The sequence below is a fragment of the Cherax quadricarinatus genome, chromosome 64, assembly GCF_038502225.1.
Source record: "Cherax quadricarinatus isolate ZL_2023a chromosome 64, ASM3850222v1, whole genome shotgun sequence".
Lineage (NCBI taxonomy): Eukaryota > Metazoa > Arthropoda > Malacostraca > Decapoda > Parastacidae > Cherax > Cherax quadricarinatus.
In genome coordinates, this window is record NC_091355.1 from 9534271 (window position 1) to 9552043 (window position 17773).

General features: G+C 37.9%; 1 protein-coding gene across 2 annotated transcripts in view; it reads left to right on the forward strand.

Moving 5' to 3' along the window:
• The first annotated feature begins 3515 nt into the window (after nt 1-3515).
• Klp61F (Kinesin-like protein at 61F) overlaps nt 3516-17773 on the forward strand; it is a 57962-nt gene continuing 43704 nt past the window's right edge. The window contains exons 1-7 of one of the 2 annotated variants that reach the window (XM_053792896.2): nt 3516-3715; nt 6489-6636; nt 6779-6928; nt 10224-10381; nt 11623-11845; nt 15387-15550; nt 17705-17773. The exon at nt 17705-17773 is cut by the window's right edge and continues 124 nt beyond it. In XM_053792896.2, the coding sequence (XP_053648871.1) occupies nt 3633-3715; nt 6489-6636; nt 6779-6928; nt 10224-10381; nt 11623-11845; nt 15387-15550; nt 17705-17773 (995 nt within the window). In that variant the 5' untranslated portion in view covers nt 3516-3632. The remainder of the gene's footprint in view (nt 3716-6488; nt 6637-6778; nt 6929-10223; nt 10382-11622; nt 11846-15386; nt 15551-17704) is intronic. The other variant, XM_053792897.2, reaches the window with a different exon arrangement.

Genomic DNA, 17773 nt, shown 5'->3' on the forward strand with positions numbered 1-17773 from the left:
CCCCCCTCCCCCCCCCCCCCCCACAAAAAAAAAAAAAAACACGGTATGAGTGGGAATGAACTTTGATAACACTATAAACTCGTGTGCAAGTTCCACCTAGATCCATCCCTTCTCACTCATGTATTTATCTAACCTAAATTTGAAGCTACCCAAGGTTTTAGCTTTAATCCACTACTAGCCAGATTGGAAATATAAACACATAAGCAGATTGTTCCACTCAACGGATACTCTATTTCTTGAAGCCTACTCTTCTTCGGTACCTCTCTCATGCTTTCATCCTTCGTACGCTCTCTTTTTGTTGCGACACTTTTGACAAGGAAAGATAGCAACAATAATATACACACGGGCGGTTCTACTATGAAACTAATCCCGTAGGGGCCCCAGAAGTCACTTTAGTCCACATTGCTTAAAAATTTTGGTTCTACTGTATGAGAAAGGTTTTTTAAATAATGATATTAATTAGATAGCGTAATTCAATACAAAATAATAGTTAAAATAAAAATTTAAAGGCCATTAAAGTATCATATAAGCAAGCTGTTGCTGGGTTGTGAAGGTGACACCTTGACAGTTTAAGCTTCAGTCACAAAAATGTAGGTCCGCCACTTATAGTCACGACCCATCTTACATTTCCACAATCATGTTCTTTAGATGATTGATTTGAGGCATTTTCGTCTGTGGAAATTGGGTTTCTTAATCACAAGGCGGACATTGTTAAATCTCATCAAATGATTGGTAAAATTCCGGTGTTGTACACATGTGTTGTTCAAGTTATCGCTTTTGTATGTATTGATGTGTTAGGTAAAAGGACACGTGTATAACTAATGCGACATTTTATTGGTAAATTAGACACATGTGCAACACATATGCAACAGTTAGGTATCTTTATTTTGAAACGTTTCGCCTACACAGTAGGCTTCTTCAGTCGAGTACAGAAAAGTTGATAGAAGCAGAAGATACTTGAAGACGATGTAATCAGTCCATCACCCTTAAAGTTTTGAGGTGGTCAGTCCCTCAGTCTGGAGAAGAGCATTGTTCCGTTGTCTGAAACAATATGCTAAATATGTTAAATAAAAGGACACAAGTGCAACTAATGCGATATTTTATTGTGGTAAGGTTTCGTTTTCGCTCCTGGAGAGCGAAACGCCACAATAAAATGCTGTATTCTTTTCAAGATTGATGGAGTGATTACATCGACTCAAGGCTGAGGGACTGATTACCTCAAACTCCTCCTGTTCCTCACCATTCTCCTTTCTATGGACTGATGAAGCTACTGTGTAGGCGAAACGTTTCAAAATAAAGATACCTAACTGTTGCATATGTGTCTTACCTAACAATCTGTCGGTATTTTATACTATTTTAATGTTCACATGTGCAACACTTGGGTATCTTTAATGAGGAAACGTTTCGCCACACAGTGGCTTCATCAGTCCATAGAAAGGAGAATGGTGAGGAACAGGAGGAGTTTGAGGTAATCAGTCCCTCAGCCTTGAGTCGATGTAATCACTCCATCAATCTTGAAAAGAATACAGCATTTTATTGTGGCGTTTCGCTCTCCAGGAGCGAAAACGAAACCTTACCACAATAAAATATCGCATTAGTTGCACTTGTGTCCTTTTATTTAACATATTGTCGGTAATTCTGCCAACATTGTTATGGTATATTAATGTGTTCATTGAGTCGTGTTTCCAGTCCTGGAGCTGATGTGATGGACTATGACAGTAAAACCTTTCTGTGTGACAGAGTGGCTTCCCTGACCGACTCCATCATACAGAGTGGCTTCCCTGACCGACTCCATCATACAGAGTGGCTTTCCTGACCGACTCCATCATACAGAGTGGCTTCCCTGACCGACTCCATCATACAGAGTGGCTTTCCTGACCGACTCCATCATGCAGAGTGGCTTTCCTGACCGACTCCATCATACAGAGTGGCTTTCCTGACCGACTCCATCATACAGAGTGGCTTTCCTGACCGACTCCATCATACAGAGTGGCTTTCCTGACCGACTCCATCATACAGAGTGGCTTTCCTGACCGACTCCATCATACAGAGTGGCTTTCCTGACCGACTCCATCATACAGTGGGTTTCCTGACCGACTGTATAATCTTGTGTGATTAAGTTTGACAGGAAAACCGTCCACTGTTATGGAATATCACATTAAAACCATCCTTTTTCACGGAATGCTATGAAAAGCCATTCTTTTTATGGAGAACGACAGGAAAATCATGTATCATAGAGAATGACAGGAAATAGACCAGTTTGTCATGGAGAAAGATAGAAAAATCTTCCTGTGTGATGGAGTATGAGAGAAAACTGATCTTTTTGTGATGGGTATCTTATGTAAATGTTACTATTACCTCAACAAATGAAATAGAGAACAAGGTAACCACACGTTGTAGTGTATCCAATTTCGACAATAAAACATATTAGATTCATCACATTATGTTTTTTTTTTGGCTTAATTGGTAGCGCCTTCGACTCGAACTGGAGGATCCGGGTACGATCCTGGGGAGAATGGAAAGTTTGGCCATATTGCCTTGCACCTGCCTCTGTTCATCTAGCACTAAATAGGTACCTTCAGGTTCTGACCTGTACCCATAATCCAGACCACGACCTGTACTCAAACCTACACCGTTTCTCCAGACCCCCGACCTGTACCTATACCCCAGAACCCGACCAGCACCCATGCACCAGAGCCCGACCTGTACCTATACCCCAGAACCCCGACCAACACCCATGCACCAGAGCCCGACCTGTACCCATACCCCAGGTCACGACCTGTACCCATACACCAGGTCACGACCTCTACCCATACACCAGGTCACGACCTCTACCCATACCCCAGAGCCCGACCTATACCCATATCCCAGGTCACGACCTGTACCCATACCCTAGGTCACGACCTGTACCCATACCCCAGAGCCCGACCTGTACCCATACCCCAGGTCACGACCTGTACCCATACCCCAGAGCCCGACCTGTACCCATACCCCAGGTCACGACCTGTACCCATACCCCAGAGCCCGACTTGTACCCATACCCCAAGTCAGGACCTGTACCCATACTCCAGACCACGACCTGTACCTATACCCCATGCCTCAACGCAGGGCATTGACCCACATTACTTAAGTTCTTTAATTCCTATGTTGAATACTTATAATTAAACAATTATTGTAAGATAAACCTTTTAAAAACAATGATTTAAAGATTAAATCACGGTTGTTTAAGTTTAAATTTTAAACTAAAGCATAAATAATTGAATAAATAAATTAAAATTATATGTATTGATTGATATTGTATATAAATACTCGAAATATAAATTATTTATATATTACTTCAACTACATATTTATTTTTCACCAGCTTAAGTGAGTAAATAGTCTAAACTATTTCTTTTATTAAATCAGCAATAATAAACATAAACAATGTGAGTGAGAGATTAATCAGGTATCCCCTGCCTCCCCAGCCTCGACCAATCAACGTTGAGCATCTTGGCCAAGCTGGCCGCTGATTGGTCAACTTGAACCTACATCAACATCACTCGTTGTTAGTTTGAACTGCGGCTGCTGAGGTCTCTGCTCTTACTTGCTTATTATTTTCACTTTTACTGGTGGTACTGGGAGCTTTTTAACATGGCGACGAGTCCATCAACGTCCCGGAAGAATGGCCGGAAGATAGGGAGTAGCCAGAACATCAAGGTGTTCGTCAGGTGCAGGTAAATGGCGGATATATTGATGGCTTACTGCTGCTTCGGGAGTTCTGGTTCGGTTTTATAGCTTTACCTTGTTAAGATTTCTTATTTTGTTTGTTGTTTCATGATTCACCCACATTCATAGTCTCTTAGAGGAAGATTCCTTGTTGCTGGTGAGAGGCTCTTGATCCAAGAAATCAGATATGGCTCCCCTTAATTAAATCGAACCTGATTGCTTGTTCATTCCTCCAGATCCTACGGGTTTAGCGCTTCCCCTTGATTATAATAATAATGCATGACCCTTACGGGTTTAGCTGTTATTAAATATAACAGTAGTAATTTTCCCATCAAGGGGATGGTGCCATTGTTTGTGAGGGGTTCTTGATCCAAGGATTTTTTTTAGCTACCCTTCCCATTCCTTGGATTGGACCCTTTTCTTTTCTTACCTTCATTTCTATATGAATATAGATTCTTTGAGGCTTTACTTTGATACTGGTGAAGGGTTCTTCGTCCAAGGAATTAGGCCTGTTCTCCCTTTCTTTGGATCAAACCCGAATGCCTCCTATTCCCCAAGGTGATGTATGACCTCCTATGGATTTATCACGTTCCTATGAATCCAACAAAAGTTACACCAGTATGCTTGTAGTTGGAACTATAGAAATGCTCGAACTGTGATTGTCCGGGTGTATCAAGTGACTGTGTTGTAATTGGTGAGGTGTATCTTGTAGCATCATATTAAAAGTTGATTGGCCCATCTGAGATGCATTTTAGGATGCTGGAAATTCAAGAACCCCAATGGAAATAAGTCACTTTGACCTTGTTTGGGTTATCCTAGGTAATTTGCACATAGGTTTCTATGTGTGATAATTGTACTAATGTGGACCTATACCTAAATAAATGCACTAATTGGGCCTGTGCTTAATGTCTACCAAAATAATTTACACGAGCAATAACTATTTTTTGCTGGGAGTGGCTAACTTGATTGTACAATATTTAATAAAATAAAAAATGGTTGAGTATATATTGTCCAGATTTAATGTGGGGTATACCTGGAGAGGGTTTCAGGGGTCACCACCCCTGCTGCTTGATCTGAGACCAGACCTTGTGATGGATCAGGGTCGGATCTCAACCAGGCTGTTACTGCTGGCTGCATGTAAACTGACGTACGAACCACAGCCCGACTGGTCAGGTACTGACTTTAGGTGCCTGTCCAGTGCCTTCTTGAAGACAGCCAGGGATCTATTGGTAATCCCGCTTATGTATGATGGGAGCCCACTAAAGTTCTATCTTTTTATTTAGAATAGATTTTATTTTTTTTAAACAGTAATGACACTGAATCAGTATAGTTTTATTCTCAAATTCCATAAGGGACAATAAAAACTATTTACAAATTTATCCTGGTAGGTAGGTGTGTATGTGTAACATTGCCCACAAGGAGTAGATTAAATTTAATTTGGTCAGTACCAGTATATTCTTTAGCTGCCTTGATTTTTATTATATAAACTCTCTAGTGTTAAGTGGGTTGTGCAGTGAGGGCAGTTATATTTTTTCCAAATGGGGTAAAAAAAAAAATCATACCAGACATAGCTCAGTTACATTTGTCTCCATGTTGTCAGTTATAATACTGCATTCTTGCGATAATTTACTAGCAACTATAAGCATCACTGAATGAGTGCAGCCCTTATTATTAGCCTTGCACCCCTCAAGGAAGGTTCCTTAATGCTGGTGAGGGGCTCTTGATCTAGGGAATTGGATCAGTGCTTCAGTTCCCTGAATTGAGTCTGGATACCTTCCATCCCTCTCCCCACAGGTGCAGTATAATCCTATGGGTTTAGCACTCCCCCTTGATTATAATAATAGCAATTAGCCTTGTAGATAAGGTGTTTATACTATTAAATAAATGTCAACAGCTTCATCTATTTCAGAGGCACTTGTTAAAAGTGTACTTTTAGTTTATTTAGTGTAAGGGATCTTCCTGGTCTTCCTTAAACCACTGCATAGCTTACCACTGGCTGTTGAGGCAAAGCTTTTAACAGACATTATACATGATGCAGGAAATATTTTAACTGGTTTTATTGACAGGAACACTGCATGACCTCAAGCTAAACATTTCGTAAATACTGTATTACAACTTTACTATCTATTGTAAACACTATTTTAAGAGAAATTGTGCATTTTCTTCACTTGTAGCCCCTTAATATACTAAGAAAATTATCCTATAATTCATAGTTTAAGATTTTGGATAAACCTCCATGTTTCTGATATTCTGCTGTACACCCTTCCTCTGGAAGTTTTATTTCTTACCTTTCAAATTCATCACGTGTTCAGTTTCTTTTGTTTCCATCTCTTTGTCCACTTTAATTTTCCTGAGTCACTTGTGCATGGCTATCATGTTATTTCCAGTAATGTAGAAGATGCCAGTATTTCTTTTACTTTTTTAAAGGGATTATCCTGGTGAAAGGATAAATTAGCTTGAATGTAGAAGGGTGTGTACAGAATTCTTTAATAAATGTTTCAGTGGCTTTGTAAATAAAATTTAGGTGAAGGACTAAACCTGTGTGGGTCAATTAGTGCAGGGAGTGGCAGAATGAGGCTTGCTAATCATGGATGAATGAACATCATTTTCTCAGCCAGCTTGGCTAAGGAAAGGATGCAGTAGGTTTATGAGGATAATGGTAAATGGCTAATGGAGTAAGCATATGAGTGCTTGAGAGTTTGAATGTTGAAGTGCCTTTTTATAAGGTACATACTGTATATTTCTATCCTATTCAAATCTTAACTTTTGTTTTATTTGCAGACCTATGAATTCTTCAGAAAAGAGTAGTAAATCGTTTAGTATTGTAGAATGCCAGAACCACAAAGAAATAACTATTCGAGAAAGGCCAATGGACAAATTTGCAAAAACCTTTACATTTGACAGAGTCTTTGGCCCAGAATCAAAGCAGGTATAGATTTACAATATTTTTGTGAATACTGTGTATATAGATATATGTATATATGACTTGTTCTTGCAACATTCCTCATAAAGTTAAATAAATTCATCAGTTAAACTTCTTATTATTATAACAAAAATTCCAATTGTTTCAGATTGATGTGTACAAATCAGTTGCAAAAAACTCTGTTGAAGAAGTTCTCAGTGGGTTCAATTGCACAATATTTGCATATGGTCAGACAGGAACAGGAAAAACTTTTACCATGGAGGGAGAACGTACTCCAGACAATACATCGTGGGATGAGGCAAGTGCTTAAATATATTCAGTAATTATGGAATGATAAATTTGTTGCATGTTTTTACACTTTCTTTAGTTCAGTATAGAACTAATGGCTTGCCAGAAGTGTGTTGATATCACAGTTGAAGTGACTCCAGTTGCAACATCCCCACCACTCCTCAACAGCAGCACATCCTTTAAAAACCACTTGTCTCCATTCACTCTGTTTCACATGATTACTTAATGCTTAAGTTCCTAAAGCTTGAAGCCTCTTGTACTCCCACCTTCCTGTCATTCCTGTGAGGTCCCTTACCCCTCCTACCTTCCACCCTAGATTTATACACTTTTTCATTCCATCTCTCCATGCCCTCTACATGTCCAACCACCTTGGCAATCCCTCCTCAGCCCTGAGTTGTACCCTTGGTGACCCCACATCGTCTATTAATCTCTATGCTCTGAATTCGCTGCATGATATTTACCACATAGTTTTCAAGCACGACATTTTTATTTCTGCTACCACCCTCGCTACAGCATTAAGGTAGGATTGAGGGTTCCCGCGCGCGGAGCCAAAAAAAATTCGAAAATATATGAAAACTGAGTTATTGTTACCAAAAAATAGCTGAACTTTCTGGCTACACGCTGGTATAATTATTATCCTTGTACGATGTTTCTAAAAGGAATTACAGCCATTTATAACAGGCATGGTGACAGCGCTGACGCGACATAGTGCGTAAGAAGCGCTGACTCAGCTTTGTTGACGTTTTTGTTACGTTTTTCCCCGTGTTATTTTTATCGTTTTCGTACATCTTTATGTCTAATATAATACAAATTCACCATCTGAGATCATGCCAGAGTGGGTGGAGCTAATGTGATCAAGGAACCAATCGGGAACACCTGGGAATAGTGCACAAAATGGCCGACACCTCCAGCCAACAAAATATTCCATACCCACGCTAATATCAATTATAAGGCTTATTTATCTATCATAATTGATCTATTATGATATAATGCAATATAATAATAGCATATAAACATAAAAAGTACACCTCAAAAAAAAATATATAGCATAATATGACGCCCCAAGGAATAAATTTCTATCGATATTTCCCCTGAAGGTGAAGAGAGGATCCGCCCTCTCTCATCAGTGATGAGAGAAAACGGATTTACAATGATTAACTGTAATAAACACTCGTAGGCCGCGAAAAAAGTGTAAAATAAAGCGAATTTTTCGGGGAAAAAATTTGTTCCCGGGCAGCGGGGGTGCCGCGCGCTTCGGCCTATATCTCGAAAGTAAGTTATTTATTTATAAGGCAAGTTACAGCTTCATTTATGATTGAATTGACTTGATTTTCACAACAAACATAGGAGAATGATTGTTTTACGGGGAAGCGTTCGTGTTTCCGAACTATCCAAAATATTTTTAGATTTATGTGGACAACAAGGCCGACATCTTCCAATATATCAAAAAAGTTATGAAACTTTATTTTTTTTTAGCAAGAAGATAAGGTTTATTTTAGAATTCTCATCGACAAGTGTTGGAATTAGAGTTGTTCTAGCAGCAGCAAGTGTCAAAACCACTTGTCCAAGTACCACTGACAAACTGTGCCCTGCCAAATGCAATTTTTCGTAAATTTTGCATATTTCATTTCCTTTTTGGCCGATATGATTGAAACTTCAGCACAGCATACTCGATATAACCTTCTAATAGTACACCAAAAATGAACGTAATCGGTCCATAAAAAAAAGGTCGTTAAAATTCTGCCAACATCTGACCTTAAAAACCCATGCCTTGCATCCATGTAATGTTTGGTACCACTGTACTCTGGTGAATTTGCTTTTTTGTCTCCATAAATATACTTTCCACAAGTGCCTCGACATGCCACCTATTTTTTCTGCCTCCTTTCCTTGTTAATTTATGGTTCACCTCATTTTTCATAGATCCATCTGCTGCCATGCCCACTCAGATATTAAGCTACATCTACTTCCTCCACCAAAATGGAGGCAAGAAAGGTACTGTACCTGCATGTAGTGGTATCAACTTATACATGGGAGTGAGGCATAGGTTTTGAATGCTTCAGTGAGGAGGCTAGAGGCAGTAATGCCATGTTTGAGAGGAATGTATGGTGTGAATGTTAAGCTGAGAATTTGGAGTGTAGATATTAAAAGGTGACATGAGGTTACTTAAGGTATAATGCAGAAGGCAGAGTAGGAGTATGTGGAGGTGGTTTGAGTATGTGGAGAGGATAGAGGGGGGATATGATGACGGTACTTAAATTTGGGGTGGAAGGTACGAGGGATAGGGGGTTATCCCAGGAACTGTTGGAGGGAGGGGGTGAGAGGGCTTGGAGTTTTAGAGGCTTGAACATCCAGCAGGCTTGTGTGAACATGTTAGTCACTAATGGAGATTGGTGGTGGTTTGTAGTGGATGTGCTTTTGGAGTGTAAGCAAGGTAACTTATGAAGGGATGCAGGGAAATCGGTTAGCAGTACTTGAGGTGGAAAGGGCAGTGCCTGTGCCAGTGCCATGAAGGAGGGGTGGAGATGTTGCAGCCAATGTCATCTGAATTGTAATGTTAGCACCCTTCTGACAAGATAGTGATTAAGTGAATGGTGAATGGGTTTTCTCTTCTGGGTCATATTGCCTTGGTATGCAGTGGTTGTTAAGATGGAAAAAAAAGTATGTGGTGGTATGCAGAACAGCAAAAGATAAATTTGCTTCATGTGTTGACACTTGCATTCTCTAGTTTGTTTGACAAACTATCAGTGTTGCTCAATATAAAGCAATAGTCAATTACCCGCAAAAAATTACAGTACATTAACTTGTAAACTGAGGCATCATATGACCAGATTGAGAGGCTTATGTTCTTCATCCAATTAATTTTTTATTATTAATTTTTTTGTTTTATGGTTCCAGAAAACCTGAGTGTACTGTGATAAATAAATATTACATTGGTTACCATTAAGTAGCAATACTGCATCAACACTTTGACTTCATCTCCTGCCTTCACTAAAACAGTTTTGTTATTCTTATAAGAGAAGTGAGCATTAATTCAAAATTTCTCACCTAGACATGTATGGGCCATGATAGCCAAACTCCTTGCCCAATGAGGCTTTACAGAATCATTATGATGACTTGCATACTAACCTGCATAGTTTTATATTCTAATCCCATAATTTTTTCATGTTAATATTTGTGGATTTATTATTAATATTGTAAGTTTTACGAATATTGCTGATGTTTATCATTGTATGTATTGGGTAGTACTGTATACTGTACTTGTTGGCATATAATCTATATATGCAGTAATTAGAAAAATCTTCCAGGACCCTTTGGCAGGTGTCATCCCACGCTGCGTCACCCATTTGTTTGATGAATTACGAATGCAGAAGTTGGAGTTTTCAATGCGTGTCTCTTTCCTTGAGCTTTACAATGAGGAATTATTTGACTTGCTGTCTCCTCATGATGATATGTCTAAACTCAGGTAAACTGTTATTATTTTTACAGCATTACAACATTTATCTTTTGCAAGACAATTACTTTTACCATAGCCCAGCTTGGCCCTAGCAGTGGTTATCCTACCTCTGTTAAGCCTGGCCCTAGCAGTATCTGTTATGCCCTCTTGTTTCTGTGCATAGCTCTAGCATGTGTTTTCATGACCTACAAAAGTATTTAAACCCAGGTATACCTAAAATAATTACATATTTTTATTTCAAAATACTTATGAAAAGAAAGTTAAAACATTTCAGTCCTTTCTGGACCATTGTAGCTATAAGAGCAAGGCTGTGCTTGTATCCTGTCTAAATATGTTCATCATTAGAATTTAAAATATATTTAGTATTTGTATCACTTTATTTGTAAATTATTTATGTATTATTAAGTGATTGGGCAGCAGATGTAAGAAGTGTTGCCCATGCATTTAGCTCTGGACTGGCTGTCTTAAAGTTACCAGTAATAAAGATGTGAGCCAGTAGATGTTAAGTTAAAAAAAATAGTTGAAGTGATTTATAGCTTATTTTTGTAGCACCACCTGTAAACAAGTAGGTGTAGTAAGAGGAACCTCATAATTACCTATTTCTCACTTTATGGTACATTTACCAGTAAGTTTTATCAAAGGAAGGAGTGAAAATATAATCACTTGCATGAAAAGCCTTTCACTGGTATTTAGGTAATCGCTTGAAAGAAAATCTACTAGTTATGTGTTGAAAGTATTGTATATTCAGAATGTGCATTAGTCACTAGAAGAATGTTAAATGACTTCTGTCTTTCCTGTCTCATTGTCAGCTCACATACAAATTTTCTCTAACACATTTTGTTTCTTAGTTAATTTTTAGCAAAGAAACTCACCCTATCCTGGTAGGAAATGGCTGCTGTATTTAAAAACTAACTAATTTGCTTTTTGTTAAGGGACATTGCATAATTATAATGCTCTAATCCCTTCATCATCTTTCTATAATCAGGAGAGGTGTGTGTGTGCATCTGAAACTGTGGGGGTTATTTCTGAATTGTTCCAGTTAGGTATTATGATTATTTGATTATTTTCAGGGTTAGATATTTAGAATTTGCAGTTTACCTTCCATCCTACCCAGTGTAATTAATAGCATAACTAGTTCATTATCACCAAACAGTAGCAAAACTAGCACATCAAAGTAAACAAAAGTAAAAGTTTGTCAGTTTGATCTTAGAGTGAATATCATTAACCTGATTTTATATGTTAAATTTCAGATTGTATGAGGATTCTAGCCGAAAGGGTTCCTGTATTATTCAAGGGTTGGAAGAAGTTCTGGTGCGTTCAAAGTCTGATGTATACAGTGTATTGGAAAAAGGGTCAAATAAACGTCAAACTGCAGCCACCCTCATGAATGCACATTCCAGTCGCTCCCACACAGTTTTTACCGTTACTATACACATAAAGGAAAATACACTAGATGGCGATGAACTTCTTAAGGTGAAGTATTAACCATTGTGTTTTTTCTTAGATTTAGCCATGTGATCAATATAGGTTTAGCACTTAACCCTTTCAGGGTCCGTGCCGTAGATCTACGGCTTTACATTCAGGGTCCAAACTGTAGATCTACTCCATGAGCTCAGCTCACTCTGATAAGCTGTGAGCAGTAAATTTGGGCCTAGATATGAGAAAAAACATCTATGTGGTATGTGTGCACCACAAAAAACAAATCCTGCAGCACACAGTGCATAATGATAGAAAACCGTGACCGTAATTTTAGATTAAAATAGCGACTTTGCAGTGTTTTTTCGTATGTTTTCTATAGTTGTATTTACAATTTCTTGGTCTCATTTGATAGAATGGAAGATATACTACAGAAATAGAGATGATTTTGATTGGTTTAAATACTGGAAATGGCTTGAAACTGAGCTCAAAGTAGCAGAAATGTTAAATTTTTGCTGATGTTCAAAGAGTAAACAAATGCCCTCACAAGTCTAATACATGACAGCTGGTGGGTCTAATATACATTCACAAATGTGGTGATATTATTTATACAATTATTACAGTATTACATAACAATAAATCTATTTTTTGGTTTGAATAAAAATTCATTATGTGAATAAAAAATGAAAATGGAACTCATTTGTAAAGCCTGAAAACGTAACTAATGAACAGAGGAAATGTTAGTTTAGTGCCAGGAATGCCTGCATTGTTTATCTTGGACTATTTTGAAATTGGAATATTTTGAACTTTGCATTAAATTGGCCAAATTATCAATTTCCAGTCACTATTTTGTTGTTGATACGGTGATTTCTTGTGCTCAGTCGATAGAATAGAAGTAATAAAAGTGAAATAGCTAAGAATTTGGCTGACTGGAATACTGTAATTGCCCTAAAATGGGAGTCAAAGTTGGCAAAATCGCCGATGCGTAAATGTCGCCGACACATCAAAATTCGCGAGAGCATAATTTCGTCAGTTTTCCATCAAATTTCGTACTTTTTGTTTTATTACCTTCAGAAAAAGATTCTCTACCATTTCATAAAAAAATAACAAAATTATTTTTTGAAAATTCTTGGACCCTGGTGCACACTTTGAAATTTGGCCTCTGGACCCAGAAAGGGTTAAACCGATTAAACTGTATTTTGAAAATTTAGTAAATAACCAAAAAAAGCTACAATACCGTGACTGGAACAATACACAAATAACCTTCACATAGCAGAGAGGAGCTTACGATGACATTTCGGTCCAACTTGGACCATTTACAAAGGCCAAGTCGGACTGAAACATCATCATAAGCTCTTCTCTTCTATGTGCGGGTTATTTATGTAGAAGATTTAGTATTTTGTTTAGCTGTATTGTAGCAAAATGACATTTTATAAATGTTAAGAAGTTAATCATTTAAAAAATATTATAATTTATTTCCTGTGAGTCATACAAATTAGTTACAGCAGTTATACATTAGAATTGATTATACTGTATTTTGAATTTGATCTTAAAGTACAGATCTTCTTTCAACAGACTGGCCATATCCTACCAAGGCAGGGTGGCCCAAAATAAAAAATGAAAGTTTCTCTTTTTAAATTTAGTAATATACAAATAACCCGCACATAGGAGAGAGGAGCTTGCAATGACTATGTGCAGGTTATTTGTGTGTTGTTCCAGCCACAGTATTGTGCCTTTTTGTTATTAAGTTATGTGTATATATAGGAGAAGGGGTTACTAGTCCCTTGCTCCTGTCATTTTAGTCATCTCTCATGACACTCATGGCTTATGAAGGAAAAATTCTATTCCACTTTCCCATGAAGATATAATACAGATATAATCAAGGAGATACAGATATAGTAAAGGAGGTTTTGTGGGTGAGGGGCTTGGACTTCCAGCAAGCTTGTGTGAGCGTGTTAGGAGTGAATGGAGATGAATAGTTTTTGGGACCTGACAAGTTGCTTGAGTGTGAGCAGGGTAATATTTTGTGAAGGTTAGCCAGACTTGAGTCCTGGAAATGGGAAGTACACTGCCTGCACTTTAAAGGAGGGGTTTAGGAGTACCTCTGCAAAGACGGTAATTATGTATGGGTGATGGTGAAAATGTTCAATGATGAGAGTTTTTCTTTTTGGGTCACTGCCTTGGTGGGAAATGGCTGACATGTTAAAAAATAGGTTCAGAAGAAAGCCACTTGTTATACAAATGCATTTTGGGTCAACTAATCATATGGCTTACACTACTGTACTTGTATCTAGATTTAGTATGTAATTTAAATCTGTACAGCTTGGGTAATTTATTACAATTGTGAGTACTTTGAGACAGGTTGTAAATAAAGAATTGGTCAATTACAAATAAATTACATAAAAATAGCATTTGTTTAGTGGCCTGCATTATATGGAGTGGTTGAATTGAGGTGGTGAAATCAAAGCATGGGAATTTACAGACAGTGAATGACTATAGCATTTATGAGATTGAATAGGTGTTTTTTAACAATAGTATTTTGGTGTTTTCAAGCAGTGAATTCCAAATTTTTGGCCTTTTATCTGCATGGCATTTTTGAACAGGTCGAGTTGTATACATGGAATGCCAGAGATACTTGTTCCTTGTATTGTAGCCATGTGTTCTGTTGCAGGTCTTCAAATAGTTTAAAGTTCTGGGTTCATGTTTTAGTTGAGTTTTCTGTAGGCATAGCATGCACAGTAGAAAGTGAATATTTTGCACATTAAGCAAACTTAAACCTCTTAATAGGGAAGGCAGGTGTTGCCTGGAGCCTGAATGAGTAATTATTCTTAGAGTTGATTTTTGCTGAGTAAGAACAAGTTGAAGGTGATGAGCTACTGTAGATCTCCATGCACAGATTCCATAAGTGAGGTATGGTTAGATTAGAGAGTAGTACAAAATGAGCAGTAGTGTTTGGAAAGCAGTATATTTTACAGTGTTTTTTTTAATGTGTGTTTGAATTTGTTTGGTGTCCAGGTGTATTCCCAGGAATTTATCCTTGTCCTGCCAACCAAGTGGTGTATCGTTTATTCTCATGTTCAAAAGAACATATTTTGCTTTGTTCATAAACATATAGACCATGTCAATATTGAGTGTGACAACTTCATCAACGTTCATAATTTTTTGGCAACTTGATGTAAACCTTGTGGTCCTGAGAAAGGTTTACAGAGGCATATCTCAGCATAGTCTTTTGTATTGGAGTGATTTTAAGTGCATTCTTATTGATAGGTGGAAAGTAAACTGAAAATATATTTTATAAGGTATATATACATGTGGAGCGAAAAGCTTCAACAATTTGTTTGAGGGACAGGTGTTTTAAAGAAATGAGTGGTTACATTCATGATATCATTAGTACCTGTATAGATATAAGGAAATATATGCAAAGTAGTTAGGTATATACATAATTAAGGTGCATGGAAAAAAAGGGGCTGCGGATATATAAGATGAATTGCATGCTACACTTGATGAATGTAAAGTAAGCATATTAGAACTACAAGGTAATTGCATTATAAAAATGGTTAGTATTTTACAGTAATATAATTTTATTTTTTTTTAACAGACTGGTAAACTACACTTAGTTGACTTGGCTGGATCAGAAAATATTGGACGCTCAGGTGCCGTAGACAAGCGGGCTCGTGAAGCAGGTAACATTAACATGTCTCTACTAACTCTTGGGCGAGTTATCACTTCACTAGTTGAAAAGGCTCCTCATGTTCCATATAGGTAAGGTATTTTGTCTTGGCATGCTTTTTAAGAAAATGTTATCACTTTATCCTTTATCTTGACATTATGAGTTGATTTAAATATTGCATTTTAACTTTCTTCACTCTGTTGATTTATAACCATTACATAAAAGATTTGAGATGCACTGCAGCCAAATCACTGGCCCATACTAGCCAGCCTCCTTTTCACATCCAACGCATTTAGTTTGATAAAGATTGGTAAAGAACTGTCGATTTATTATTGACATTGTTAGGTTTGTCAGTACAGTTACCCACATATAGTATGAGGTGGTTGGCAGGCAGGAAGGATGGGGGAAGATGATTGGCTGTTGCAGGGCGAGTTATTGGGAAGCAGGCAGACATCATCATCTTTCTTTACTTTGGCTTAGCTTGCTGTACTCAGCCCCTCTCTATACAGTTACTTTCATCACTCTTGTCTACTCCATAAGAAACCAAACAATAATTGTGTCATGCTATCGACCCATTTCATTTTAATAAATTGAATTGAGAAATAATGGCTAGTATTGAGCATGGTGTGGCTAATCTTGGCATTTTTACCAATGAAGGACTCTAAATTAAAGGAATAGAAGTTACCCTTGCTTTCCCTGGATTAAACCTGATTGTCTCCCATTTCCCAAGATGCTGTAGGATTCCTGTAGGAATGTAGGACCTCTTTAGTTTTAGCACCGACTGTGAAATGGTTTATGAAAAAAGAGGACCACTATGGAACTAATGGGTATTTTGAAATTTATTTTTATTTTTTAATTTAGAATAAGGTTACTTATTGTGGTTTTTCTCTTGATGCACAATAGTAGGAATCTAGTTTACAGTAGGCTTTCAGTATCTATTCACAGCTTTCTTCCTTCCCTCCATCCACATTATTCCACCACACCTTTTCTTTTTTAACAAGTCGGCTGTCTCCCACCGAGGCAGGGTGACCCAAAAAGAAAGAAAATCCCCAAAAAAGAAAATACTTTCATCATCATTCAACACTTTCATCTCACTCACATAATCACTGTTTGTTCTATATTTTGCAGAGGTGCTCAGAACACAACAGTTTAGAAGCATATACGTATAAAGATACACAACATATCCCTCCAAACTGCCAATATCCCGAACCCCTCCTTTAGAGTGTAGGCATTGTACTTCCCATTTCCAGGACTCAAGTCTGGCTATATAAAAATAACTGATTTCCCTGAATCCCTTCACTAAATATTACCCTGCTCGCATTCCAACGGATTGTCAGGTCCCAAATACCATTCGTCTCCATTCACTCCTATCGAACACGCTCACGCATGCCTGCTGGAAGTCCAAGCCCCTCGCCCACAAAACCTCCCTTACCCCTTCCTTCCAACCTTTTCGAGGACGACCCTTTCACCGCCTTCCTTTCCCTACAGATTTATACGCTCTCCATGTCATTCTACTTTGATCCATTCTCTCTAAATGACCAAACCACCTCAACAACCCCTCTTCAGCCCTCTGACTAATACTTTTATTAACTCGACACCTTCTCCTAATTTCCACACTCCGAATTTTCTGCATAATATTTACACCAAACATTGCTCTTAGACAGGACATCTCCACTGCCTCCAACCGCCTCCTTGCTGCTGCATTCAGAACTCAAGCTTCACACCCATATAAGAGTGTTGGTACTACTATACCTTCATACATTCCCTTCTTTGCCTCCATAGATAACGTTTTTTTGATTCCACATATACCTCAACGCACCACTCGCATTTTTTCCCTCATCAATTCTATGATTAACCTCATCCTTCATAAATCCATCCGCCGACACGTCAACTCCCAAGTATCTGAAAACATTCACTTCTTCCATACTCCTCCCTAATTTGATATCCAATTTTTCTTTATCTAAATCATTTGATACCCTCATCACCTTACTCTTTTCTATGTTCACTTTCAACTTTCTACCTTTACACACACTCCCAAACATCTTCCACTAACCTTTGCAATTTTTCTTTAGAATCTCCCATAAGCACAGTATCATCAGCAAAAAGCAACTGTGTCAATTCCCATTTTGTATTTGATTCCCCACCCCTCCCAAACACCCTAGCATTTACGTCTTTTACTCATTTTTACTGATTTATTCATTCCTGTTAACCTTCAAGATAATATAGATGCTGATTTTTTTCCTCAGAGAGTCTAAGCTAACTCGGCTTTTACAAGATGCTCTTGGTGGGCGAACTAAGACGTCAGTTATAGCTAC